The 26,849-nt window shown below is 51.8% G+C and overlaps 1 protein-coding gene across 1 annotated transcript; it reads right to left on the bottom strand.

Moving 5' to 3' along the window:
* Positions 1-252: 252 nt before the first annotated feature.
* Positions 253-25,290, bottom strand: Ticrr (TOPBP1 interacting checkpoint and replication regulator). The gene is made up of 22 exons (XM_070043236.1): positions 24,634-25,290; positions 21,758-22,037; positions 19,694-19,932; positions 17,570-17,804; positions 16,502-16,628; positions 15,745-15,884; positions 15,060-15,287; positions 13,554-13,705; positions 12,591-12,691; positions 11,830-11,926; positions 11,658-11,737; positions 11,312-11,536; positions 10,804-10,900; positions 9,559-9,610; positions 7,605-7,763; positions 6,491-6,581; positions 5,222-5,283; positions 4,714-4,848; positions 4,176-4,333; positions 1,652-3,167; positions 1,457-1,570; positions 253-876 (listed from the first exon to the last, which is right to left on the bottom strand). Exons 1-22 carry the CDS (start codon positions 25,288-25,290, stop codon positions 767-769), a joined length of 5,055 nt encoding a protein of 1,684 aa, XP_069899337.1. The 3' UTR covers positions 253-766.
* Positions 25,291-26,849: the final 1,559 nt, after the last annotated feature.

The raw sequence follows: 26,849 nt of genomic DNA, 5'->3' as shown, positions 1-26,849 counted from the left end.
CTCCGTGGCAGGTGTCCTTGCCCGCGGGGTGACCCGGCTCCTGTACACATGCCGCAGCCCGTCTCAAAGAGAAAGCCGGGGAGCAGTGCCAGCTCCTCGCGGGGCCCTGGGAGGCCGTGACATCGCCACTGGCAGCTTCCTGGGCTCAGTGGGTGCCAGGCGGAGCGAGAGCTAGGCAGTGAACGGGCGGGCCGGGCGCACTGGACATGCCCTCAGCCAGCATGAGGTGGGGACATTGGACCAAGCACTGAATGCCGAGTAGCCTGATGATTTTATTGTTACACAGAGAATGTAAAAATCTCACTCTGTCGCCCGGCGCAGGTGTTAGGGTTCTGGGGGTTCACAGTGTAAAGAGCACTGCTGGTGTGGGCGGCTCTTTGCAGGAGGGTGGGCAGGGTGCAGACCCTTCTCCACCTCCTCCAGCGGCGTGGGGCGGGAGGCCGTGGCCCCGCGGCCTGCTCTCCCATCCCAGGCTGCCTGCGCTGCACCGCGGGCCAGAGCTTGTGGAATCCAAGGACAATCTGCACCGCGGGGGTGTGCCTGTGCGGTGGAGCAAACCTGCAATCCCAGCACTGCAGAGGGTCACCGTCTGCACAGCAAGACTCCATCTCGAGAGGGGACTGGGGATCAGGCCCCTGACTTCAAGCCCAAGGGGTCCTGGCGGGAGCACCTTTTGAACTGTCTCAGTCCGGTTAAGGCCTGGGCGCTGCAGTTCTCAGCATGCGGGTGGAGTCCGCAGTGGACTGTCGGCGCTCTGCCTGCCACACTAGCTGATGAGCTTCTTGCGTGTGTAGGTTCTGCTGAAGGGGCGTCTCTGGGGGAGCGCGCAGCTAAAAGGAGACTCATCTGGGGCGGAGGGGTGCGCGTCCGCGGCACCTGGGAGGAGGCAGAGGCGGGTGAGCCAGGGCTGCCCAGCGGGCCAGCGCAGGTCACCAGTGCGGCTAGGCTGCCGTCAGCAGCTAGAACCCCTGGGAAGACGCGTGGGGCATGGTGCAAACTCCGGAGTTTGCATCTATTTCTAGGTCTTGGATCTGTGGGGTTTATGCTGTTTGCTATGATTTGTATGTACCCTGGGGGACCCAGTTTTTCTGTGTGCCAGTCCTAGGGCTTGAGCTTTCTTTCTCAAGGCTAGTGTTCTACCACTTGAACCACCGCTCCGCTTCTGGCTTTTTGCTGGTTTAAGTCTCCAGCCTTCCTGCCCCGGCTGGCTTTGAACCATGACCCTCAGTTCGCAGCCTGTTGCGCAGCTAGGCTCAGGCCTGTGCCACGGCTGCCTGGCTCTTGCTCTTTCTCTCAGGTGATAGGGTCTCGCTATGCGGCCTGAGCTGGCTCAACTCCGAGCGCATGCCTGGCCCAGACCAGGGGTGCAGTTAGCCGGCCAGACCCCAACATCCACAAGGGGCTTGGTGGGGGGGGTCCCAGATTCCCAACTCCATGGGGGCTAGCCGTGCATTACCTCTGGGGTCCCTGCCCTGCGAGCTGGGCGTCCGGGCCTGGAACAGCAGGGGGGACTGGGTGAGGGCCTGCAGGCTGCTGGCCGAGAGGCTGTTCCAGCCGGGAGGGGTGGCACCTAAGAGAGGCCACATGTGAGTGGGGGCCCGGGACCCCGAGCCGCCCTCGCTGAGCCCCTGGAGGCCGGGCGCCCACTCACCCGACACAAAGACCTCGTCATCGTCCGTGGGCACTGCCCAGCCCGGAGACCTGGCGTCTTCCCCGCGGGCCTCGCGCACGCGCTTGGGCCCCCGCGGTGCCCAGGGCCAGGCGTCCTCGGAGGCGGCCCGCGGCGGCGTCAGGTCCGGCAGCCGGCTCACCCCGTCCAGCTCTCCGTCCTCAGGGCCGGGCCACGCGCCGCAGTCCACCGCACGCTTCCTGCGTGGCCAGGCCTGGATGGCGTCGGGCGTTGTCTTCCCGCTCTGCTTCGGTGACGGTGTCCAGGGGACCCCCGCGTTGGCCGTGGGTGGAGAGTGGGTGCCGGGCGGCCTGCGGGATGGGGTGCAGGCCTGGCAGATGAACGTCTGCGCCCCGGCCTTGCCAGGCGTGCTATGTGCAGGCAGTGGGCAGCGGGCATCCTGGGGCGGGCCCAGCCCGGGGGAGCACTCGGGGTCCTCCTCCTCGGCCCCCTCTGCAGCCCCCGGCGGCCTCTTTCTGATCCGGAGCCTGGGGAGGCCGCCCGCCTGTACCTCCAGCTCTACCTCGAAGGTCCGGTCGGCAGCGAGCTGGCGCTGCGTGGGGTCTGCACTGCGGCCCAGGGTGGGGGGCAGTAGCTCGGGGGTGCTGGGCTCCCAGGAGGGCACAGGAACCCTAGGATCACACTCGAGGGCCGGTGGCTCTCCCTCTGGTGACCAGCCACCGCCCTCGGCTTCCTCCAGCAGAGTGAGGTACTCTGTGTCCCTTGCGGGGAACACAGAAGACACGGGGCTGCCGCTCTCCAAATCGGTGCCTGGGTGACCCCGTCTTTCAGGGCTCAGGGCCTCTCCGCAGCCTGTCCTGATGGCCGGGCTGAGCACAGGAGCAGCAGAGCCCGCGGAACGGCCTGATTGGAGATCGGAGGGCCTCCTGCCCCGGGTCCCAGCGTCAGGCCGCAGAGGGGAGGCTCGGGGGGGCGTGGAGGGGTCCGGCAGGGGATCTCCCCATCCCAGCTCTCCGGGAGGGGACCTGGTAGGGGCGCTCCTCACGGCACTCCTGGGTGAGGGAAGTCGAGTCCTTGGAGTGACGGTTAGGTTGTGTGCCAGGTCCCATGGCGGGGGCTCAGCCCTGGGAGGAGTCCTGGGGGCGAGCTCCACAATGCTCGGCCCTGCACACCTGGGCTGGGTGGGGGAGGGGGCCAGGCCCTCCGGGCTGGGAGTCACCAAATGTGGCCATTCCTCGTCCAGCACAGGCCCGGGGGCCGGGGCCGCTGGCCTGCGGGGAGTTCTTGGGGTCTTCGTCCCCAGAGGAGGAGAGGTCCCTGCTGCCACAGAAGGTCTCTCCTGGGGGACCCCAGGGGTCCCCGGGGAGTTGCTGCCCTGCGAGGAGGCCTGGACAGGGGCCGGCTTTGCAGGTGTCTGGCGTGCGGGGCGGCTCTGCGGCCTGGTGGGGGTGCGGAAGGGCGTCCGTGGCGATCCAGGGCGCTTTTTCGGGGTGGTCTTGGGAAAGGTTGGAGATGGCATGCAGTTCTTCTTACGAGTCTGGGAAGAGAAATGTTTGTTTCAGTGCTGGAGCGCCGTGACCCACGGCCCCGCCCCAGGAATCCCCACATGAGAACAGCAGACCCCAGCAGACAGCCAGCACCGTCCCAAGCAGGGCCGCCTCTCCCCTCACCTAACAACGGGGCCATTAACCCTGCCGCGCCGCGCTCCTTCCCCATAAACAGGTCTAGCCTTCACCAAAGTCGCTTTGCTCTTGGCTCCATTCAGCTAGTACTTGCCAACCACTGCGATGCATCAAGTACACTGTGTGTGTGTGCGTGTGCGTGCGCACGCGCCCTTTCCTTCTGTGTGTGTGTGTGCGTGCTTTCCTTCTGACCAGGAAGTTGGCAACATCTTCCTGCAATCCTTCCTGGATTGCTTCAGGGGACGGCGCTGGCGTCAGGCTCAGAGAGCTACAGGCTCGCGCTAACACTATGGCAGAAGCAGGAGCAGGGACCTGTGAGGACCCCAGGGAGGAAGGCTAGGGGAACAGATGTGAAGCCAGCGGCCACGTGCGGGACAGGGCAGGGAGGACCAGAGCACCTCAGCCACATGCGCTGCGCCCTCCTTCCTTCCCCAGAGGGAAACCCCGCTGGGCTTACAAGATGGACAGCCTTTTCAGCAAGGTCAGCTGAATGTTCCAGAAAGACACCTCTGGATGAGGGATGGATTTGAGAGTGACCTGTCTGAAGTAGAGCTGAACTGGTGCACGAGCATATGCGTATGCGTGTGTGCGTGTGAGTACCAAGCCCGTCTCAGTGGCTGTGCCCCGAGCGAGCCCCTAGCTTGCAGCAGCAAGGCGGGAGCGGGCAGCAGACGCACACGGAGGCCAGGGCGTGCCGAGGCGGCTCAGGGAAGACGCGTGGTGTTGAAGCGGCGTGCCCAGACCGCCCCCATCCTCCCACATCCCTCCTCTGAGGTCCCTTTAGCAACAACACCCCCTGCTTTCTCTCCCCACTGGACCACAGGTTCCAGACCATCCTCTTTTAAGCACTGGAACTTCTATACCTGGTAAGCTGCAGGCACCTCCGAGCCCAGCGCACCTCTTGAATGCTTCTGTACTGGGGCTGCACCCCTCTCTGCGGGGCTCACCACCCCACACAGAGCTCCGAAGAGGAGCTTCTTGGGGGACTGGAAATATTGGACTGGAGATTTCTCTCTCTGGTCTGCAAGTCACAAACAAAAGCATTGTTAAACGCTTCTGGAGACTGGCAGCGACACGGGGCAGGGGCGGGGGACCTGCCCGGCGGCACCCATGGCTCAGTCACTGCTCGCAGCCTCCAGGGTGTAATGAGGCCTCAACTCAAGCCCAGCTTGGATACTCTAATCACGACTGAGGGTGAAGGATCTGCAGAGCAGCCCCCTCTGCTGGGACCCGCGCAGTCGAGCCGCCTGGCAGACATTTTGAGTGGTTATAGCGGTTGTGGGGGGGATGCTGACTGTTCATCCAGGCGTCACCTTGACAAGTGTCACGCACTGATCTTAACACTGCCACCGAGCCGTGTGGGGCTGTAGAGGCTGTGGAGGCTGACACGGCCAGGATTACCTGATGTGTCCTGCTGGAATGAGCAGACTCTTTGCACACTGCGAGACTTTGGCTGGGACACAGAATAGAAGGAACTAGAATGTGCTCTGCCAAATGTCAATGACTTGATCCGAGGACTTCGTCTCAGGATTGCTTCTGCGAAACAGAACCAGAGTCAGCGACCCCGGGAAGGAGGTCCAGCTTGCGTGGTCCCTTCCCGTGTCACCAGAAAGGGGCACATCCATTGCGATACAGCTCTCCATGAGATGGAAATCCACAGCGGCTTGAGACTTCTAAATCTAAACCCCACTGACCTACTGGACTGTCACCTTCAAGAGACATGACAGGCGCTGATAAATGAGGTCTGTACAGTGTGACCTGAAACTCAGCAAGTGCTCTGTGGAAGATCGTCCCCCGTGGCCGTGAGCCATCACAGCTTCAAACTGTCTGAGAATGCGCTGAGTGGCCACCCAAGTACAGAAAGATTTCTAGAGAAGTCTGGGGATTGCAAACAAGAGAGCACACTCACCCCCTTCTCCTTTCTCTGGGGACTCTTCAACCACATCAACTGCAGGGCCAGGATCAGAGGACCTTGAAAACCAGCAGCACAAAGATCTCAACACCACGCATTGACACACACTCACTTCTCATCTAATAAGGTAGCAAAGACCACAGGGCTGGACAGCATTAGGGGATGGCAAGCTACATGACTGTCATTAGTTCCTTTGGTGCTGGGAATTGAACCCAAGACCTTACTTAAGCTAGGGCACACACAACCATGAGTCCAGCCCCAGGAATGGCTTCTCTTGAGGATGAGGGGGTTAAAGTGCTATTTTATGGAAAGCAATTTTACAACATCAAATGGAATGTTCAATCTGAAGAATGCTCTCTTCTGTTTGTTTTATAATGTCCAGAGAGGTGCATCTTCATCCGGTCAAATTCCATCTGACCATTATTTGTATATAGATTTTATTCACTTGCGAGAAGGGAAATTTATCAGTCAGAAGTCCTTGGCAAACTGACAGAAATTGTAACTCCCACGAAGACATTCCCACGTTGCTATGCATTTCTGAGATAGTATAATACTTAGCTGTAACTTTTTATTTTTTACTTTTATTTTTGCCAATCCTGGGGCTTAAACTCTGGGTCTGAGCACTGTCATTGAGCTGCTTTTGCTCAAGGCGAGCACTCTACCACTTGAGCTACAGCGCCACTTCCGGTTTTCTGGTGGTTTATTGGAGATAAGAGTCTCACGGACTTTTCTGCCCAGGCTGGCTTCAAACCGCAATCCTCAGATCTCAGCCTCCTGAGTAGCTAGGATTACAGGCGTGAGCCACTGGCGCCCGGGCCAGACTCTTAATGCCATTAATGTATTTCAAAAGTTTCAGGGATGGGAATGTGGCTTAGTGGTAGAGCGCTTGCCTCACATGCATATGAAGCCCTGGGTTCAATTCCTCAGTACCACATACACAGAAAAAGCCAGAAGTGGCGCTGTGACCCAAGTGGTAGAGCACTAGCCTTGAGCTGAAGAGCTGAGGGACAGCACCCAGGCCCAGAGTTCAAGCCCCATGACCGACCAAAGAAATGAGTCTGGGCTGGAGGCATGGCTGAGTGGTACAGCACCAGCCTCTTGAGTTCACACACACAAAAGTATGAATCCACTGAATCCTTAAAGAACCAGTCTACAGAAGAAAGATGACAATAATGTGTGTGTGAGTGTGCGTGTGCACATGCACACTTGTGCCAGTCCAGATAAGGCCGTGTGCCCGCCCTGGCCAGGATGAGGCCGAGTACTCACCTGCCCTTCAGCTGGCGGTGCAGCAGCCTCCGCGATGTCTGCTTGTGCACCGGAGTCTCGGCCACGCGCTTGGTCAGCAGTCTGTGATAACCTGCAAGGCAAGACCTTCCACGATGAGCCTCGCTGGACCTCCTCAGGCGGCGGTACGGGAGACGGAGCAGTGGGAATCCACGCGTGGACTCTGCCTAGCTAGAGGCTATGTTCTACGTGCCCAGGGTCCAACAGTGTGTCAGCACTGATGGAAATCCTATGACCACAAAGGCGGATCCAAAATACCACAAAAGCAATCCTGAGGGAGACTATGTGCTCCTTAACCATCTGTCCATGCTGTCAGTGCTGCTTACGACTAAATAAAGTTAACTGTATGCAAACAATAACTCTAATTGCATATAATAACTCTCAGTAGATAGCCATTCTACGCATGGAAGGGTTTTAGAGTGAATTTAAATGACTACAGAGAGGCGGGCACCAGTGGCTCACGCCTGTAATCCTAGCTACTCAGGAGGCTGAGATCTGAGGGTCTCAATAGAGATCCCAAAACAGGAGGGTATTGGGGAACTCGCAAACACAAGGAATTTAACACATTTCTAAATAACCCATGGACAGAAAATATTTTTAGATGTCAACAATGAAAAGACATCAGACAGGATGCAGCTCGAACAGTGTTTAGTGGGCAGTTTATACCTGTAAATGCTCCTGTGTAAAAGAAGTCTCAATCAGCCACTTAACCTTCGCCTTCAAAACCCGAGACATGAGTTTAAAGCCAGCCTGGTCTAGAAAGCGCGATTGTGTCTTGAAAAATAAAATTAAAGAAGAAACACACACACAAAACTAAAACCCAAGTAAATAAAAGTAAATGACAAAATCAAGATTAGAAAATCATGAGAGAAAAGTTCAAGTTCCTTAAAGAGATCAGGTAACATGAATCAACCTGAAGCTAAACTGGCCGAGAGAGGCAAGCCTGAGAAGACTAAGCCAGGAGACACCGACACCAGACAAGCACCCTTGGCTGTGTGTAGTCTGGGCAGCAGGCCGTGGAGCCTGCCGGAGCCTGCCGGAGCCTGCCCGGTGAGCCGTCCAGGCCCGGGTGGAGCAGCCCCCTGTCCTCTGGTACCTTGCGATGCCGTGCTTCGGGTCTTGAAGCCGTGCAGTTGATGCTCTAGGCTTTCCACAGCCGACACGGAATGGCTTCTAGGCAGTCCACGCTTCAGGGATCTCTTTGAAGGAGAAAGCATTTCCTGGTTGAAGAGATTTCTGCGAACTTTGGTAACTTCTGAAAGCACAGGGCAGCAGAAGACAATAAACAACTGACTCTGACCTCAGTGGAACAGAGCAGCTGCTGAGAAGCCATCTCATGTCCCAGTTACTACAGCACATTTCCTTAGACCATCTACCACCAGCGCCTTCCAACTGTTTACCCCAGATTCCAAAAACGTGTGTGATTCTGCACAAGATAAGCGTGCAATGGTATCCAATAGTCTCAACGCCATTCCCAGGAATTGTCTTGGCACTGTGGCTAATCATTTGGCCTTAATAAATGCTAGTTCCTCATTCTCTTTTAATCATTAATGAAACCATCTAGTCCTGGGCATTTTTTCCCCTTCTTGTGACCTTCTAGGAATGTCTATTTAACCTAGCGACCTGTTGGTCTATCATTGTATCCATTACAAGTGCAGTTTAAACCCACATCCCAGAAGATAAGGACGACCACATCTTTTACTCAATTAAAAGCTCGATCGCTATGAAATAGACATCATGCTTAAGCAAGAGGACTTGATTCTCCAGATGAGGCAGTCACGCCTGGCGTGTCTACGGAGGTATTCCCAGCGGATGAGCATAGTTGGGGGAATTCCCTTAGGAGCGGGAATGGAATGGAAGGGGAAAGGAGAAAGCCACCTCTCCTTCCTGCCACCACGTGCAAGCTTCTGTGCTCTGGCGCCTCCTCCACCACCATGGGCTAACGCCCCAGAGGCCACGAGCCAAAATAACTCCTCCCTTAAGCTGGTGCGCTCAGATACTGGGTCACAGCAACGCAGAACCCATCCTGTTAATAAACTCCAGCGCTCCCATTGTTCTCCCCCATTTTAGACTTTTTGCTCTCTTGCAGTCAATCCAGCTTTGCAGAGAGGATTCTTTTCAACTGCACCAATTTCATTTCTTGGGATAAATTTACTGGCCTGATGGACTGTCTTAAATCCCCTTCTGGCCATCTAGACTCGAGGTGAAGGAAGACAGTGGTCCAGCTGAAAAACCCTTGGCAAAGTTGGCAAGAGCCAGGGTAGGTGACGCAAAATTCACCACGGGTGAATTCTTCTCTAAGCAACTCACAGAGATGAAGAGTCCCCAAATGGGAGCAGCCTTTGGGTCCATCTATCAACGTCAGAAATGCTAAGGACATGAATAAGGTGACACACACCAAAGTGTATCCCTGGTCCCTGTCACCTGCTCAGATTCCATGTGAGACTGACTTCTGACCTGAACGCGTTTCACTTACTGCCGTATGATATCCAAAGTTCTGAAACGTGTGATGGCTACAGAAAACGTCACAAAAGAACCCAGTAAACACCACTACGTTCACCAGCTGTCAATAGCTGCTCCTCCCTCCCTCTCCGTCTAGTACACCCAGGAGAGCAGCCTATGATCTTTAGCCTCAGCGTCTCTGTCTGCTGAGACAATACCCATAGGCCAGCACAGCAGCGTGCTGCAAACAGTCCTTCTGCTTTCTCCAACTGTCTAACACAGACCCTGTAGCTTTCACATTTCTTCGTTTAGCACCCAGGCCATGGTTATGGGGTGTAGCTTCAGCCACTACCCTTTAACGACTGCATTTGAAAGAGCTCCACAGCCTCTCCTCTTTGCTCCTTTTTTTTCTTTCATGACAATGGCATGTTTATAGATTGAAGGCCAGTCTTTTTGCTGAATTTTGAGACCACGTAACTAGCATATTACTCTATCTCTAAGATGCAGAATTTGGACATTTGTGATTACATGCCACATTCTATCATACATTGCAGCCATTTAAATGCAGGCAGGGAAAGCAACTGGTCCTTCCAGTGGCTGGTACTTACCTTGCACTGCGGCGTCTTTCACCGGGGGAGGAGGAGCAGGCTGAGAACTGGCCTGGAAGACAAGAGAAACCTGCGTCAGCCCAACAGGCACGCATCTAAAAGAAAAGGCCGGAAGTTCCAGGGGAGCGGAGCACTTGGGCCCTGCACTCATTGGACACAAACAGAAGCGGACACTTCTCGACGGATGCACTGGAGTCACACAGAACCTACACCGAAAATGCCCACGGGGCGAACGCAGTTCAGTGCAGATGCTGAGAGAACAAGGAAGGCTTAGACACAGCAACCACTGGGCTTTGTGAAACGGGATGGGGGTGTTTTAGAGAGCAAAGGCACAAGTACAGATTAAATCTTTTTTTTTTTGTCGGTTGTGGTGCTTGAACTCTGGGCCTGGGCGCTGTCCCTCAGATCTTCAGCTCAAGGCTAGCGCTCTACCACTTGAGCCACAGCACCACTTTCAGCATTTTCTGTTTGAGGAATGGAACCCAGGGCCTCATGCATGCAAGGCAAGCACTCTACCACTGAGCCACCTTCCTAGCCCCATCAGTATTTCCTTCCTTGCTTCCTTCCTCTCTCTTTCTCTCTCTTTTTTGCCAGTCCTAGGGCTTGAACTCCGGGCCTGGGCACTGTCCCTGAGCTTCTTTTGCTCAAAGTTAGCACTCTACCACTGAGCTACCTTCCCAGCCTCAAATCTTTTTTTTTTTTTGCTGGTCGTGGGGCTTGAACTCAGGGCCTGGGCGCTGTCCCTGAGCTTTTCTCCTCAAGGTGAACACTCTACCACTTTGAGCCTGGCTCAAAGTCTTCTGGCTGCACAGCTTTTCCTGCCTGGGCTGGCTTCGAACCACAATCCTCAGATCTCAGCATCCTGAGGAGCTAGGATGACAGGCATGAACCACCAGCACCCAGGTTAGTTTGTTCATTTTGAACTTTTTCCTACTGTTTTTTCTTTGCATTACCTCTATTATACTCTTGGATGAAATGGTTAATCTAACAAGCTTGTAACTCTTTATTTGAGGGGTTATGGTTTTTTTACACAAGTCATAAATATTTAAGGCCGGTTGAACATCACTAACCCAAAAGTCCAAAAAATGAATTACTCTAAAATTATAAAGTTTCTGAATGTCAGCACGCTATGCAGATACTCTGCCATGCGAGGAGCCATGCAGCAAGGGCACGGCGGGATGCGGCGGGGCGGCCCTGCACACCGCCTCCACTCTAGGAGCCGCCTCTCTGCCCGACAGCACTTACGGTTTTTGTAGCTCTCCTGGGCACTTTGGGAATTTCAATTTGCCGAAGATTCTGTGAAACCTCTGCAAGGCTTTTGTGTCGTATTAATGTGTTTTTCCTGTTAAAAATAGGAAGAAACAGTCGAGTAAGGAAGAGTCAAAGGTACATTTGCGTCTGGAATAAGCCTTATTTAAAGAAAATCAGCATCTGAGTGCCACTCTTTCATTTGCAGTGACAATGATTCAAGTCCAGGATTTCGTAAGAGAACTACCATACATTCCAGCTAGTTAACCTAAAAGAAAAGCATCAGGGGACCCTGAGAAAGGAAGCGGGAACCTCAGCTTATTTCCTGGCGGGTTCCTAGCTCCTGGAGCCTGTGCCTCCACAGGTGGGGAACTCTGCTCGGTAGGAACTCAGCTGATTGGCTCCTGAGACTCAGATGTGGGGCAACTGCACATTCTGCACAGGACATGGACAGAGGCCACTGGACCATCACCATGTGGTGCGAGCCTCCCAGCCACGCTCCTACCTCCTCTTCTTGGCTGATCTGGTGCGGAGCTCCTCCAGCGGGTCAGACTCTGCACCACCTGACCCTGGTCCCACAGGCTCCAAGGTGGGTGGGGATTTGCTTTCTTGCGTGACGGAGTCGTCACTGAAGAAGTCGGCAGGAAGGACGGCGGCCAGTTTCTGAGGGATCTGAAATGCGAGGTTGTCGTAAAGCTTTCCCAGCGTCTTTGGGATGGAGTTGATGTACCTGTGGGGCAGTTGATGTACCTGGGTGAGCCTGGGGCACAGTGACCTCCCCTCCTGCACCCAGCACGGGGAACCCCCAGATGAATGCACTGGAAGGTGGCGTTAGTCGCCACCAAACTTACAATTCCAGGATCTCCTCCAGAAACTCGGACAGGTACGCCGAGTCCTCAACTCGACACAACAGGCGCAGCAAATCTGTCATCTAAGGGAGATTTGAGGAAATAAGCATGTGTCCGGTGCGGAGCAGCACGAGGCTGGAGGACACGTTCCGAGGGCGTGAGGCTGGGGACTTGCCTCCTCCTCCACTACTTGCTCCATCTCATCCGAACATTCTAGAAAAGAAGGGCACTGCAGACACATCTCTAGACGAAGGAATACCTGAAGTTGGCACCTTGAGAGGGAGGAAAAAAAAAAAAAAAAGATACTTAGTCATCTCTACTTGGAGGGCCACCCAGGTATATTTACCCAAGAAACAACCACCAGTGAGAACCACTGCTTTGATAACACATACAGGGCTCTATGTGTACACACACGTCCGTATGTATGTACACACACACACACAAACATTCACTCTGACTAAAAAGGGTAGAGGTAGGGGAGGAATCCAGAGGTGAAACTCCTCTAACAACTAATGTACTATTTACCAAAATGAATACCAGGAAGTGGTTTTGGGGGGATAGACACAGGGGCAGGGTATGGGAATGAAGGGTAAACAAACAGTCATTATGTGCAATGTACATTATGTAAAAAATCAACTACATTACTAGAGGGTAGGGATGGGAGGGGGAAGACGGGGAGAGTAAAGGAAAGATTGACACTGACCAAGAAGCATTGTACTCAGAACCTGACTTGGAGAACTGTAGCTCCTTTGTACCACTACCTAATAGTAATAAAGGATCAGCACTTTCCCTAACAATTAGTGTTAGATAAATAATCAAGCTGCCCGTAAAAGCATAAAGAATCAGTTGCATCTTCAAGCAAGCGGTCATTTTAAACTGAGTTGAGCAAATCCCAATTTTGTTTTAGAGTAAAGTTATTAATCAGTAAGTACTTACTCTCTGACTTTATCTTCATTATTCAGTTTTTTTTCTAGATTCTGCAGAAGACTTTTGCTAGTTCCTAAGAGGTTACTTTTTATATGATTCAGGCAGGTCTCCTGCAAACATACAACCAATCATTACACAAAATACTACTAAGTAATAAATGATTACTGTTTCAGATTTCTTTAGGAGCTAATAACTAAGGCCCTAAGGCGAAGAACATGTCCGTGTGCAAATTTCCTTCTCCTATGAGTATTTGTCCTCTGTATCATATATGGTGACAAGTATTTATGAGCAGTGGGCACACAGAGTTATAGCTGTTTTTTTTTTTCTTTCTGTCAGTTGTCCCTGATCTCTTCAGTTCAAGGCCAACACTCTACCTCTTGAGCCACAGCACCAGTTCTGGTTTCCTGGTGATTAGTTGGAGAGAAGAGTCTCAAGGACTTTCCTGCCAAGGCTGGCTTTGAACCGTGATCCTCAGATCTCAGCCTCCTGAGTAGCTGGGATGACAGGCATGAGCCACCAATGCCCTGCTTACACAGCTGTCTTTAAGACTCCATTTTTGTCAGGCACTGGTGGCTCATGCCTGTTAATCCTAGCTACCCAGGAGGCTTAGGTCTGTGAATCTCTGCGTAAAGCCAGCCCAGCCAGAATAATGTGAGACTCCACCTCCAATTAACCAGCAAAAAGATGAGCTGGAGGCATGCCTCAAATGGTAGAGTACCAGCTGTGACCAAGCAAACGAAAAGCATAAGGCTCTGAGTTCAAGTCGTGGTACCAGCCAAAAATTACCAGTAATTACCCCCGCCCACTTAGCCCACTGTACCCACTTTCCGAAATCTGGAAGCAGACTCACTCCCTTGTACATATTCTGCTTTTAGTCATTTACAGAATAATGGAATTTTCCCCAGATACCCGAGCCCAATGAACAATCAATCAACCGACACTACATCTATGACACGATCTGAGCGTTCTTACTTCGAATTCCTTAGTGCCTTTTGACTTTAGGAATGCCTTAATGGTTGAGAGCATGCTCTGGGCGCATGAATACAAGCCGGTTTCTTCCGTGGCCACAGCCTTTTGGTAATTTTCACGTAGGTAAGATAGTAGCTCCTCTTCGGTTTTAAAATCTGTGGAGAAAGTGCAAGGGTCACATTCAGGTGAAATCTTGTCTCAGTGAGGTGTCTGTCCCTTGGGCAGAGGACCGGGCGTGGACTGTCAGCTGTGGGGCAAGGGTCACGGGACCTAGTGTATGTATGGAGACAAGAGGCGCCATGAACAGCCTCCAGAGCACAGGACCGCTTCCCAACTGAGACTACCCAGCCCCCACGCCCACCGTGTCCAGAGTGGGAAACTGCGGAACGAAGTGGTTTAAGAAATGCTTCACACGTGAAGTGTACAATATAAACACTAAAGTTAGAAAACACACAGAAAACAAAAACATTTTCTTTTTCGTGGCAGGCATGATTTTGTAGTAAGTCTGACAGAAAACCCAGAATAAATTTCTAGGCAGGAAACCGGCTCATGTCTGTGATCCTGGCTACTCCAGAGATAGAGGTTGGGAGGATTGAGGTTCGAGGCCAATTAGGGCAAAAAGAAACAAAAAACATACCCCCTCAAAAAAAGAAAACAAGCCAGCCATGTGCTTCCCACCTGCCATTGCAACCACGCTGGAGGTCACAGGTAGGAGGATCTCATTCTGAGGTCAATACTAGGAAAAAGTCAAGACACTACCTGAAAAAAATACAGCAAAACCAAAGGCTGGGGTGTGGCTCAGGTGGTACAGTGCCTGACCAGCATACTTGAGGCCCAGCCGTTAGTACATCATTCTGCTACACTACTTATCAGCAACATACAAGTAGAATTTGAAATTGAAAACACATTACCATTTACATTACCACCAAAATATATCTAATATATACGCTCTGAGGAAGAGTATAAAACCATGAAAGAAGCCGGGTGCTGGGGCTGGAAAGGTGGCTCAGTGGTAGAGCGCTTGCCTTGCATGCCTAAGGCCATGGGTTCGATTCCTCAGCACCACATAAGCAAAAAGAATAAAAGCCGGAAGTGGCGCTGTGGCTCAAGTGGTAGAGTGCTAGCTTTGAGCAAAAAATCTTAGGGACAGTGCCCAGGCTGATTTCAAGCCCCACCACTGACCAACAAAATTAAACAAATAAAAAGACCTCACGAGATTGTCCCATGAATATTGACAAACTCACGTTCTCTGTGGTATAAAAGCATGATAGAGGGGCTGGGAAGGTGGCTCAGTGGTAGAGCGCTTGTCTTGCATGAATGAGGCCCTGGGTTCGATTCCTCAGCACCACATAAACAGAAAAAAGCCAGAAGTGGCGCTGCGGCTCAATGGGCGAGCAGTAGCCTTGAGCTGAAGAGCTGAGGAATAGGGCCCAGACCCAGAGTTCAGGCCCCATGACTGACAAAAAAAAAGCATGACAGACACAAGTATGTTCTAGAATGGAGGGAGACCTTTGAGTTTACAACTCCTCAGTGCTCTTCCTCTGTCCTCGAGTCTATTGGCCGTTCTTCCTCCGACCGTCTTGGCTGTCTTTTGGGTCCTTTTCTCCCCAGCCACATCTGGACTGCCATCTGGATTTGACTTCTGAGCCTTTACATTCAGCCTGGCAACGTTCAGCATCTTTAAGGAGCGGCACATGGTGTTCATCTTCTGCCTCACCGGAGTGCGGGGGACACCGCCTGTGGGGGGAGAGAGGAAAGACTTCAGTTGAGATGGCCATGGAAGGACATTGAAACCAAGTGTGTACTTCAGCAGGACTTCAGTCAGGAGGCTGCTACCCATAACAAGGTGAAAGAGCCTTTCCTTCAACCACGGTAGGCACTAGACAGCTTAGCCATTTTCACATGAATGACACACTCCTCTTGGTGTTCGTGGCCTTGGGGGTAAGGCTGGGATGGAAGGACAGCGTTGGAGACCAGCCTGGACACTGGGTGAGAACTGTCACCTCTCCTTATCTGGTTAGCATGTCAATCTCATTTCACATATATAAAATATCAAATACACAGGGTGAGAACTGTCACCCCTCCTTATCTGGTTAGCATTTCAATCTCATTTCAGGGAATGTCAATCTTATAAAATATACAGTCTCAAAAAACAAAAAAGGTTTTATAAGAGGCAGTCTTTCCGTGTGCATACGTTTCTTTCTTCTGTCCTCTGGATTCACCAGGGTAGGCTCTTGGCTGAGCTTGCTGTGGTAGAGCTCCGAGAGGTCATGTGTTACTTCACTCTCTGTTCCAGAAGAGGCTTCTGCACCAGCGGAGGTGGCCTGTAGTAACCTGTAAAGTCAAGACATCTAGTATAAAGCCAAGATCGCAATTGTCCAAAATATTTCTAAAACAACACAAAACAAACAAAAAGACCCACCATCCCTCCTCATAAAAACCAATCTAAAGATATTTCCATAAGATACCTTCAAAATACATTTTCTCAGAAAAGAAAACATCCCCCTAAGTTATCTTCATGGAACCTTTGTGTACAACACTGGCTTTTGTTTTTTTCCCTTTGTTGATCCTGGGGCTTGAACTCAGGGCCTGGGTGCTGTCCCTGAGCTCTTCAGCTCAATGCAAGCACTCTACCACTTGAGCCACAGCGCCACTTCTGGTTTTCTGGTGGTTAACTGGACATGAAAGAGTCTCACGGACTTTCCTGCCCGGGCTGGCTTTGAACCGTGATCCTCAGATCTCAGCCTCTTGAGTAGCTAGGATGACAGGCGTGAGCCACTGGCTTCCACCAACTTTGTTCTTTTCTTTGGTACTTACTCCTAAATTTTTTCTGACAGCCATTTATATGAGTGCTTCATTTAACGTGACAATTTTCTTTAATAAGAAATATTTAGCAAAGAGTTTTTTATTTTAGTAGTCAATACTCAAGAGAAATTAGGGAAAAAAAATACCAAAATGACTCCATCAAATCTGAACTGGCACCACTGATGTTAGAGAAAGGAAACCACTTTTCCACCATGGCTGGATTCCAGGGGGCGCTGTGGCGGAGCTCCTGCTGGGCCCACTCTGGAACAGGAGCTGCAGGAATGGTGGACAGAGGCGGGAAAGGAGAGGCATCAGAGCCGGAGCAGAGCGTTCATCTGCGCCAGCCTGGCCCACAGGCTTGTGCTGTCTCCAGCTGTCCCCAACACAGTGCCAAGTGTTTGTAGCGCACACGAACAGTCACTTGCTCACCACCCAGGCGGCTGAGGCAGGCCTCCTGGGGTACACCCTGATGTACAGGGACCCCACTCCCCGCACTGAGGTGTGGAGATGGCACCGTGTCAGCACACGGGTTTACACCTTCAGACAAGCTGGAGGTCACACTTGAGCACAGGCACGGATGGATGTTGTAGTCAATGACAGGATAATTCTACATGCGCTAATGTGCTGTACCATCAGGTACAGCCGCTGAATCAGAAGAGGACTACCGCAGACTACTAACAGGACTAAGGCAGAACCTAGAACCGTGCACCACACCCTTCCCACATTTTGTCTATTTGCCCACAAGCTCGTGTGCGTGTTTGTGCATGTGCATCAAAACTAATAAGGCAAAAAAAAAAAAAAAAAAAAACTATATAGAGCACTCAAAACTAATAAGGCTTGAACTCAGGACCCGTGTGCTCACTTGGCTTTTTCACTCAAGGCTGGTGCTCTACCTCTTGAGCTGCAGCTCCATTTCCGGCTTTGTGGTGATTCATTGGAGATAAGAGTCTCACAGATTTCCCTGCTCTGGCTGGCTTTGAACCTTCAGTCTCCTGAGTAGGCAGGATGACAAGCACGGACCACTGGCAACTAGCTCTTCTGCTTTTGGAGCAACGTGGCTCCAAGGCATGGCCGGCCTGGCTGTTCTGTCCCCTCAACCCACTCTCCAGATCCCACCTTTGGGACTCGCCCGCTCCGGAGCCCAGCCTGCCAGCAACCCCCAGCTTCCTCCTGCAAACCCCCACAGGCTGCTGGCTACTGGCTGGGAAACGTACCACATGAGGCAGGATCTCCAAATGAATCGGGAAGCTGACTCAATACACCATCCACAACATCAGAAAAAAGGGTATCTGTGTCCTGAGCGCCCTCGGCTGCAACTGTTTGCAGAACACATCTTGGCATCTCAGCCACCTTGGTTCGAAACACAGTGAGAATCATAGCCCAGGCAGACAGCGGGGAAATGACTCCTGAGACGGGAGGCCAACCCTCACCAGGGTCCACACTGACAACCTAGAGAGGAAGGAAGGTTCAGTAGTTGAGAACAATGTTGTAAATATGCTTAAAAATGTACCCTAACGCTGGGAGCTGGTTGCTCACGCCTCTAATCCTAGCTACTGAGGAGGCTGAGATCTGAGGATCATGGTTCAAAGGGCAGGAAAAGTCCTTGAAACTCTTATCTCCAATAAACCACCAGAAAAGTAGAAGTGGCGCTGTGGCTCAAGCAGTAGAGCGCTTGCCTTGAGCTGAAAAGCGCAGGGACAGCGCCTAAGCCCAGAGTTCAAGCCCCACGACTGACAAAAACAAAAAAATGTACCCTAGCTAGTGAGGGGCAGAGTAACAGTTGGCCGTTGGAGGTAGAAGAGAATGTATTAATCATACAGTCCCAAAATTTCCATTTATAAACCAGGAATATTCACTAAGCACTTAGCACTTACTCCCTCCATCCTCATAGCAGCACTGGGTTACACAATTATTATCCCTGTTTTACACGGGGATTAAGGCCCAGGAAAAGTACCTGGGCCAAGGTCGCCCTGCCAGGAGAGGGAGAAGGTAGGTACGTACGCCTCACTTCAAATTCACCCTCCAGACGATGAGAGAATATTAGCATCTAGGGGGTTTAATCAGACCCTCCAGTGAGCGGAGGGCCAGGACCTAACCCAGACCGTCCCCATCCTCACCCCGCACACCACTCATCAGAGCACACAAGGCTCAGAGCAGCGCCACTCGCTGACTGCCTGTTTTTCTCCAGAATCTCTCTTCTGCTCCCTTCCTCCTTCCTTTTCTCTCCACCCTCCCTCTCAAATTTCCCAGTGCTAGGGATGAACCCAAGGTGTTACACAGCTTCGGCAAGCACTCTGTCACTTGAGTTACATTCCCAGTCTTGTTTTAGTTTTTCTTTTTTCGTGCCAGTCCTGAGCGCTGTCCACGAAGTTTTATGCTCAAGCCTAGCGCTGTACCAACTAAACAGGCTTTTTGGGGGGTAATTGGGGATCAGAGTCTCACAGACTTTCCTTTCCTGCCTGCCCATGAGATTTCAGCCTCGGAGTAGCTAGGTGGGAGCCAAAGGTGCCCAGCTCTATTTTGTTTTTGAGATAGGGTCTCACTATCTTTGCTTGGTTTTAAACTCTCAACCCTCCTTCCTCTGCTTCCCCAGCAGCTGGGATTACAGGTGTGTACCACCACATCCAACTTTTAGCCTTTCACCTTAGGATGCAGTATATCTAGATGCTTCCTGAGATTATAAAGGCAAAAACTAAATAAGGTAAGGAAATTGCTGGTATTTTAAAAGTAGGCATCACCTTAAAGTTAAATCCTGTGTATTTATATTCCTTTTCAGAAGACATTCCAAAGTTTGAATAACTGTTATGTCTTTTTTTTTTTTTTTTTTTTGTCAGTTGTCGGGCTTGAACTTAGGGCCCTGGGTGCTGTCCCTGAGCAATCTGGCTCAAGGCTAGCGCTCTAACACTTTGAGTCACAGCACTACTTCCAGTTTCCTGGTGGTTAATTGGAGGTAAGGCTCATGGACTTTCCTGCCTGGGCTGGCTCTGAACCTGATCCTCAGATCTCAGCCTACTGAGTAGCTAGGATGACAGATGTGAGCCACCAGCATACAGCTTGTGATACTATTTCCATTTTTATGGTGTAGCAGCTTTTTCCTAAATGCTCACAGTAAAGGAATACAGACAGAACACTTAGCAAATAACAAGAAACCACTGCTCATTTCCCGTTCGAATACTGCTCTATTTTCCTATGAGAATTTAAGGTATTTAAGTCATTGCTCAAATGGCGTCTACAGTAATGGGTACTGTCCTGAACCTGTGTGGACCACAGTGCTTAAAGATGATGCCATAAAGAGCGTGCCGCTAATGAGAACGATTACAGGCATGAAGGGCACCTACCAGATGTAAGCCTTGGGCCATCAGCGTGTCAGCCAGCTGCTGGAGTACCAGCCTCTGGGCCGATCTGCCCTCCTCTGGACATTGCAGCATCCAGCAATCTGTGCCCAGTGAGCCGCCCACAGGGAGAGACCACTGGACCACCGAGTCTTTTAGGAAAATGCTGACTGGTTTTTGAAAATGTCTTTGATGCACTGCCAAGGGCTCCAGGATAACTTCCAACGCCTCTTCCGTCTCTCTGCCTGGGAGAAAACAACAAAGAATGTTAAAATTCTACCTTGAGAGGTGGCCATCAGGCCAGACATAGTGCACAGAACTCTACATCTACTTCCCTCTTGAGCCTCACATCCGAATACCTAACACACCTGCTCACTTGGGAGGCTGAGGTAGGAGGATCAAGAGTTTGAGGCTAGCTGAACACTGGTAACTAACATCTGTAATCCTAGCTACTCAGGAGGCTGAGATCTGAAGATCTTGGCTCAAAGCCAGCCGGGCAGGAAAGTCCATGAGACTCTTATCTCCAATAAACCACCGGAAAACCGGAAGTGGAGATGTGGCTCAAGTGGTACAGCGCTTGCCTTGAGCTGAAGAGCTCAGGGACAGCGCCCAGGCCCAGAGTTCAAGCCCCATGACCAACAACAACAACAAAGAGTTTGAGGCTAGTTTGGACTATGGAGGAAGACATTGTCTCAAAAAGCAACAGAATCACAATTTAAAAAAAAAAAAACGGGCGCTGGTGGCTCACGCCTGTAATCCTAGCTACTCAGGAGGCTGAGATCTGAGGATCGCGGTTCAAAGCCAACCCGGGCAGGAGAGACCGTGAGACTCCGATCTCCAATAAACCACCAGAAAACCAGAAGTGGCGCTGTAGCTCAAGTGGTAGAGCGCTTGCCTTGAGCTGAAGAGCTGAGGGACAGCGCCCAGGCCCAGAGTTCAAGCCCCACGGCCGACAAAAAAAAAAAAAGTAACAAGCTGGGTGCTGGTGGCTCATGCCTGTAATCCTAGCTACTCAGGAGGCTGAGATCTGAGGATTACGGTTCAAAGCCAACCCAGTCAGGAAAGTCCGTGACACTTATCTCCAATTAACTACCAGAAAACCAGAAGTGGCTCTGTGGCTCAAGTGGTATAGTACTTGCCTTGAGCTGAAGAGTTGAGGGACAGCACCCAGGCCCAGAGTTCAAGCCCCATGACCGACCAAAAAAAAAAAAACAACAACAAAGCAACAGAAACCAGACAGAAACTAAAAAGAGATTTCATAGTAAGTCGGAAAACCCAGCTTTCTAGTTGAGACCTTGGTATTGGAACTTAATTCACATTTCAGTTATGATATTGTTTTTTTTTAACTTTAATTTTTATTTTTTGTGAACATACTGCACAGAGGGGTTACAATTACATGGGCAAGATAATGAGTACATTTCTTATCAAGCATTGCAGCCTCCTCCTTTGTTTCAGTTATGATATTGTTGACAGCTATTCTGCCAACTTCATTCAGCTCTATGGGAAAAGCTACTCACAAATGAACCTACAAGGGCAAGAGATACTGTCACAGCTGGGTGCTGGTGGCTCACACCTGTGATGCAGCTACTCAGAAAGTTGAGGATTGTAGTTCAAAACCAGCCTGGGCAGGAAGGTCCATGAGATTTTTTTTTTTTTGCTAGTCCTGGGGCTTGAAGTCGGGACCTGGGCATTGTCTCTGAGCTTTTGCTCAAGGCAAGGGCTCTACCACTTGCTTCTGGCTTTCTAGAGTAGTTTATTGGAGATAAGAGCTTCATGGAGTTTCCTGGCCAGCCAGGCTTTGAACCACGATCCTCAGATCTCAGCTTCCTGAGTAGTTGGGATTATAAGCAAAAGCCACTGGCGCCTGGCTCTTTTGTTTTGATTCATGAGCTAGCAGTTGGGTTGGACTAATATACAATCCTTTCCTGTGCTATCTCTGATTTTACTTCATTCCATTACAAGCATTAAATGTTTAGGTTATAAAAAAGAACTCAAAAATATGGGTCCACCTTGAAGAAATAAATGTACCTAAGACTGAAAAATAAACTATCCAAAGTATTTTTTGCTTACCTTTAACTGGGAGAAATAATGTGCCTTCAATCCGTGGAAATGAGGCTTTGTACTCAGGAGAGTTATGGAGCAAGCTGTTTAAAGTGGCATCAGCTGGCAAAGCTAAAATCCACGGAGAAAGGTGAGGTGTGCCGGACAGCTTTCCTTCATGCTCCAAGTTGGCTTCCCCAGGTCTACCAAAACCCTGGCTGAAAATTTCAGATGGCAAAACAGCACCGCCTCCGTGGTGGAGCAGCTCACACACTGTCCAGTACCCGTCGTGGTCTGGGGAGTCCCACAACTAAAAGAAAAGCAACCAAGAAGCTCAGGTCAGTATCCATTAAGCACTTGTGAATAAAGCTGAAGAGGAGGAGGAGAAAGTTGGTAGTATCAAGTTATGGGATCAACATGCACCAGACCCAAATAACAGCCAGCACCATTATTATATAGTCCCAGAATGTAAGGTGTCTTCAAGAATGTATTCCTTGAGCTTGGCTCCAAGCTACCAAGGAGGCTGAGATATGAAGATTGAGGTTCAAAGTTAATAATCCATGAGACTCTTATCTCTGCCAAAAAGCTGGAAATAGAGCTATAGCTCTATGGTAGAGCCCTAGCCTTGAGTGGAAAAGCTCAGAGACAGCGCCTAGGCTCTGAGTTCAAGCCCTAAGACCAATGTGCACGCGCGCGCGCACACACACACACGCACACACACACACGCGCACACACACACACACACACACACACACACACACACACACACACACACACACACACACACACACACACACACACACACACACACACACACACACAAAATAACAATGGTAGCCGAATGCTGGTGGCTCATGCCTGTAATCCTAGTTACTCAAGAGGCTGAACCAGAAGTGGCACTGTGGCTCAAAGTGGTGAGAGTGCTAGCCTTGAGCAAAAGAATTCAGAGACAGCACCCAGGCAGGCCTCAAGTTCAAGCTCCATGACTGACAAAAAAGAAAAATGAAAATTGAGGGGCTGAGAATGTGGCTTAGTGCTGGAATGCTTGCCTTGTATACATGAGGTTCTGGGCTCAATTCCTCAGTAACACATAAATAAAACTTAAAAACAACAAAACCATGGTTTAATAGGATTTCAATTAGTTATAAAACCTATTCTATCTACAAAAGACTTTTTTTTTTGGGTCTGGTCGTGGGGCCTGAACTCTGGGCCTGGGCACTGTTCCTCAGCTCTTCAGCTCAAGGCTAGCGCTCTACCACTTGAGCCACAGCGCCACTTCCGGCTTTTTTCTTTTTGCTTATGTGGTGCTGAGGAATCGAGACCAGGGCCTCAAGCATGCAAGGCAAGCGCTCTACCACTGAGCCACCTTCCCAGCCCCTACAAAAGACTTTTAAGTGTTTTCTTCTCTGGTAGCTGGCATCTCTCTGGGCTAAGACCAAGCACTTTTGCTGCCCTAACAAATTTTTTCTAGAATTACATTTTCCCCCTAAACATTTTTGCCCTTTCCTTTTTTATTTTTTCCAAACCACAACTGCCTGATTTTTGCATTTGCCAAGTCTTTCGATGGGTTCTTAGATGAAAGTACATCGGTGATCTTAACACACTTAAACACATTATTCATTTTTACAAATATCTCTAATCTTGCTATTTAATTTATTTCTAGTTTTGTGACGTGTGTTTCTATGAAGTAGAATCATACCTCTCATCTGGTCCCAGCCCCTTCCAAAGCCTTCTCATGGATCAGAACTCAGTCTACACCTTGGTCCATGGATCCAGTCTCTTCTGACTTCTACTATCTTCTCCATTGTTTACTAGGGCTTGGCACTCCTGGCCTGGTTTGTAAACACAAACTAAGCTCATTATTTCTAGCTCACATCCTTACACCTGGTCTTCCCTAGGCTGGAATAGTCTTTCCTAGCCTTCATGCTCCTCCTTCTTCGCTGACCAAAAAGGGTCTTCCCGGAGTACAAACTTGCCTCTACTTCCCCCAGCTGCCTGCCCCATCCCAGCACCCAGCTTTCTTTTCTTCTGAGCCTGAATTGAAATCCTGTTTCCTCCAGAAGCTGTTATCTGTTAATGCTCATTTATTCCTTCATCGGTTGCTCTCTGCAGTGGAAGGAAACAACCCCCAGGTCTCAGTGCACCTCATCATAGCATCTTGGTGAAGTACTTGACAAGCTGGAGGAAAAGGGGAGAAGGCATCACAGGAGTGAGGGGCTCTCTGCGTCCACAGGAGCCCAAACTAGTTTTATTTTTTTTTTTCCTTCTTTTTTTTTTGGGGGGGGGTTTGGTCGTGGGGCTTGAACTCTTGGCCTGGGCACTGTCCCTCAGCTCTTCAGCTCAAGGCTAGTGCTCTACCACTTGAGCCACAGCACCACTTCCAGCTTTTTTCTTATGTGGTGCTGAGGAATAGAACCCAGGGCCTCGAGCATGCAAGGCAAGTGCTCTACCACTGAGCCACCTTCCCAGCCCCCCCAAACTAGTTTTAGACTTGGCATCTGTAACAGTTTACTGAGTCAATAAACAAGCATTTACAGGTCGCCCACCATGTCCCACACACGTGGAGCCTCCTGATCACCATGTGAGGCTGGTGGCTGTCTCTGAGAAGGTGACATGACAGAGGGCAGAGGGGAAGAGAGGGGAGGCACAATTCAAAGGCTGATGGCCTGAATGGACGAAACTCACTCTGCCCAAACCTGAAAGGTGGAATGTGACTTAATGGGACGAAGCAAGCTGGGTCAAGACCAGCGGGGAGCCGGGCTGGGCTTCCCTCCCACGATGAATTCTGGGGGGGCCGCTCAAAGCGGGGGGCGGGGGGAAGGCAGATAGGACACCTGCGTGGCGGGGACCCCCAGGTGCTGCTGCCAAGTTCAAGTGGGACCCGAGGTCCCGATCCGTCTCCCTACCTGGGCCGGTTCGGTGGTGTCCACCCAGTACAGGGTGACGCTGCGGGCGGCCAGGGCCTCGCGGATCCTCGGGGGCAGCAGCTTCTCCGTCAGCTGGCCGGGGGTGGGCGGCGCCTGCGCCTCGCAGCCCACCGCGAACTGCAGCAGCTCCCGGCGCGAGCGCGGGCAGGAGGCCACGAGGAAGACGGCGTTGGCGAAGCCGCCGAGCGCCGCGCGCGCCTCCTCCGCCTCGGCCTCGGCGTCCAGCAGCCTCCGGCCGCGGCTGCGCAGGACGGGCTTCGCGGGGGACGTGATCTCGGGCCGGTCCCACTGGTAGTCCAGCAGCGTCTCCATCAGGGCGCCGTGCGTGTGGCTGGCGCGGGGCGCCGGGCCCGGCAGGCGGGCGCCGCGGCCGCCGCCGCCGCCCAGCCGCGCCTCCAGCTCCGCCTCGAAGTCCTCCCAGGAGCGGGTGCCCAGCTCGCGGAAGTCGGCCGCGCGGGACGGGCGGCCGCGCGCGCCCTGGGAGTCGAAGAACCTGAAGGCCCAGTGCACCCCGGCCAGGCCGAGCCGGCCGCCCAGGTAGGCGAGCAGGCGCAGGGCGGCGCGCCGGACGCGGCCGGGCCGGGCCGCGCCGCCCGCGGTGTCCAGCACCAGCATGACCTTGTGAGCGCGGGCCATGCCGGCCACGCCGCCGCCCGGGGCCGCCGCCCCCTCCCGTGGCCCTCACTCCGGGAGCTCCGGCGCCATTCACTGCTTCCCCGACGGGCCCGGCTCGAAAAGCTCCCGCGCTCCGCGAGGGCGGCCGCTATTGGCGGAGCCCCTTCCCCGAACTCGGCTCCTATTGGCTGCCTGCCGCACGTCCGTAACGTGGGCACGCCCATTTTTGACGCTAAAAGGAAGCGCGAAGGAAAAGCCCCAGCTTGATTGGTGGAGAGCGTGGCTGTGGGGCGGGGCGCAAGAACGTAGCATTCATTGGCTTGTGCATCCGGTTTAAAATTTAAAAGGCGGTGCTTTAGGGGCGTGGCCAAGAGCTGCTTTGGAACCAGAAGCAGGCGTCTGAGCAATTCTGCGCAGGCGCAATGTAGATACGGGGAAGGGGGGGAGAGGGGGGGAGGGGGGGAGGAGGCGGGAAGGAAGGTGTGCGCAGGCGCGGTGTGGACTGCCGGCCTCGGTGAGTTTAGGATGGTTTGTACCAAACAGGTTTTTGTTTTTGTTCCAAACAAGTTTTAAACCACCCAGGGCCTTTTGCGAAGGAGAATCAGGTGACGAAGACTTTTAGCTTTCTGTAAATTGAAATCAATTGTTAAAAATTAACCTTTTTTGGTAATCCCAGCACGTGGAGGAGGGGTGGAGGAAGTGGAGGCCGGAAGATCACAAGATCGAGGCCAGCCTGGGCTTCAAACCAAGACCCCGTCCCAGAGCCCCGAGGACGCCTGGACTCCTAGCAGCAAGAGGCTGAGATCTGAGGATTGAGGGGGAAGAAAATCCATGAGATTCTCATCTCCAGCTAGCCAGCACAAAACCACCTGTGAGCAAAAGAAGAAAAAAAAGTGAGCCTTGGGTTCAAGCCCCAGGACTGGCACACACGCGCACGCGCAGTACACCACCGGGGGTCAGCAAAAGCCATATGGGGCCAGATGCACATGACCCAATATTTTTAAGTTCTGAAAGGAGAAGAAATGTCAACCTAGAATTCCATGTCCAATGACAATATCCCATCGATCTCTATTCCCACAACCCCCCTAAGAGCTGACTTCGCTTTCTGAACCTAGATAGAAGGCACTTGGTTTCCTTCTTCGTCTTTGTATCCTTCCGGCCTGGCAGAATATACTCAATAAATTGCTTAAGTTGAATTTTTTATGTGATCAAGCTTTCTTCCCCCCCCCCCCACACACACCCCCAGAAGAAAGTTAGAGAAGACACACAAAGCCCCACCAGAGGGCAGCAGAAGCAACCCTCCTGGGACCAAAACTTTCCCCAGAACTTCCAGTCCTTAGTTTGCATAAGAAAAGCAGTAGCTAGAGCCCCATTAAACTCAAATCTCTGCTGCCCTGGGGACCAAGTCTGTCCCCTCCTCAGGGAAGTTCTTCAAGGATGGAGAAACAAGGCTCTGAGACCCTCTCTCAGTGAAGAAGAGAGTGGGTCTAACACAAGCCTGGCTGATTGCGATCTCTTCTCTAGTACTCCTTCCCCAGATGGGGCAGCCATTCCGTGCTCTGTGGGCTCCAGAGGCCCCC

This window comes from Dipodomys merriami, unplaced genomic scaffold (assembly GCF_024711535.1).
Source record: "Dipodomys merriami isolate MVZ:Mamm:240054 unplaced genomic scaffold, mDipMer1.0.p SCAF_33, whole genome shotgun sequence".
Classification (NCBI taxonomy): Eukaryota; Metazoa; Chordata; class Mammalia; order Rodentia; family Heteromyidae; genus Dipodomys; species Dipodomys merriami.
This window is presented reverse-complemented; position numbering and strand designations above follow the sequence as displayed.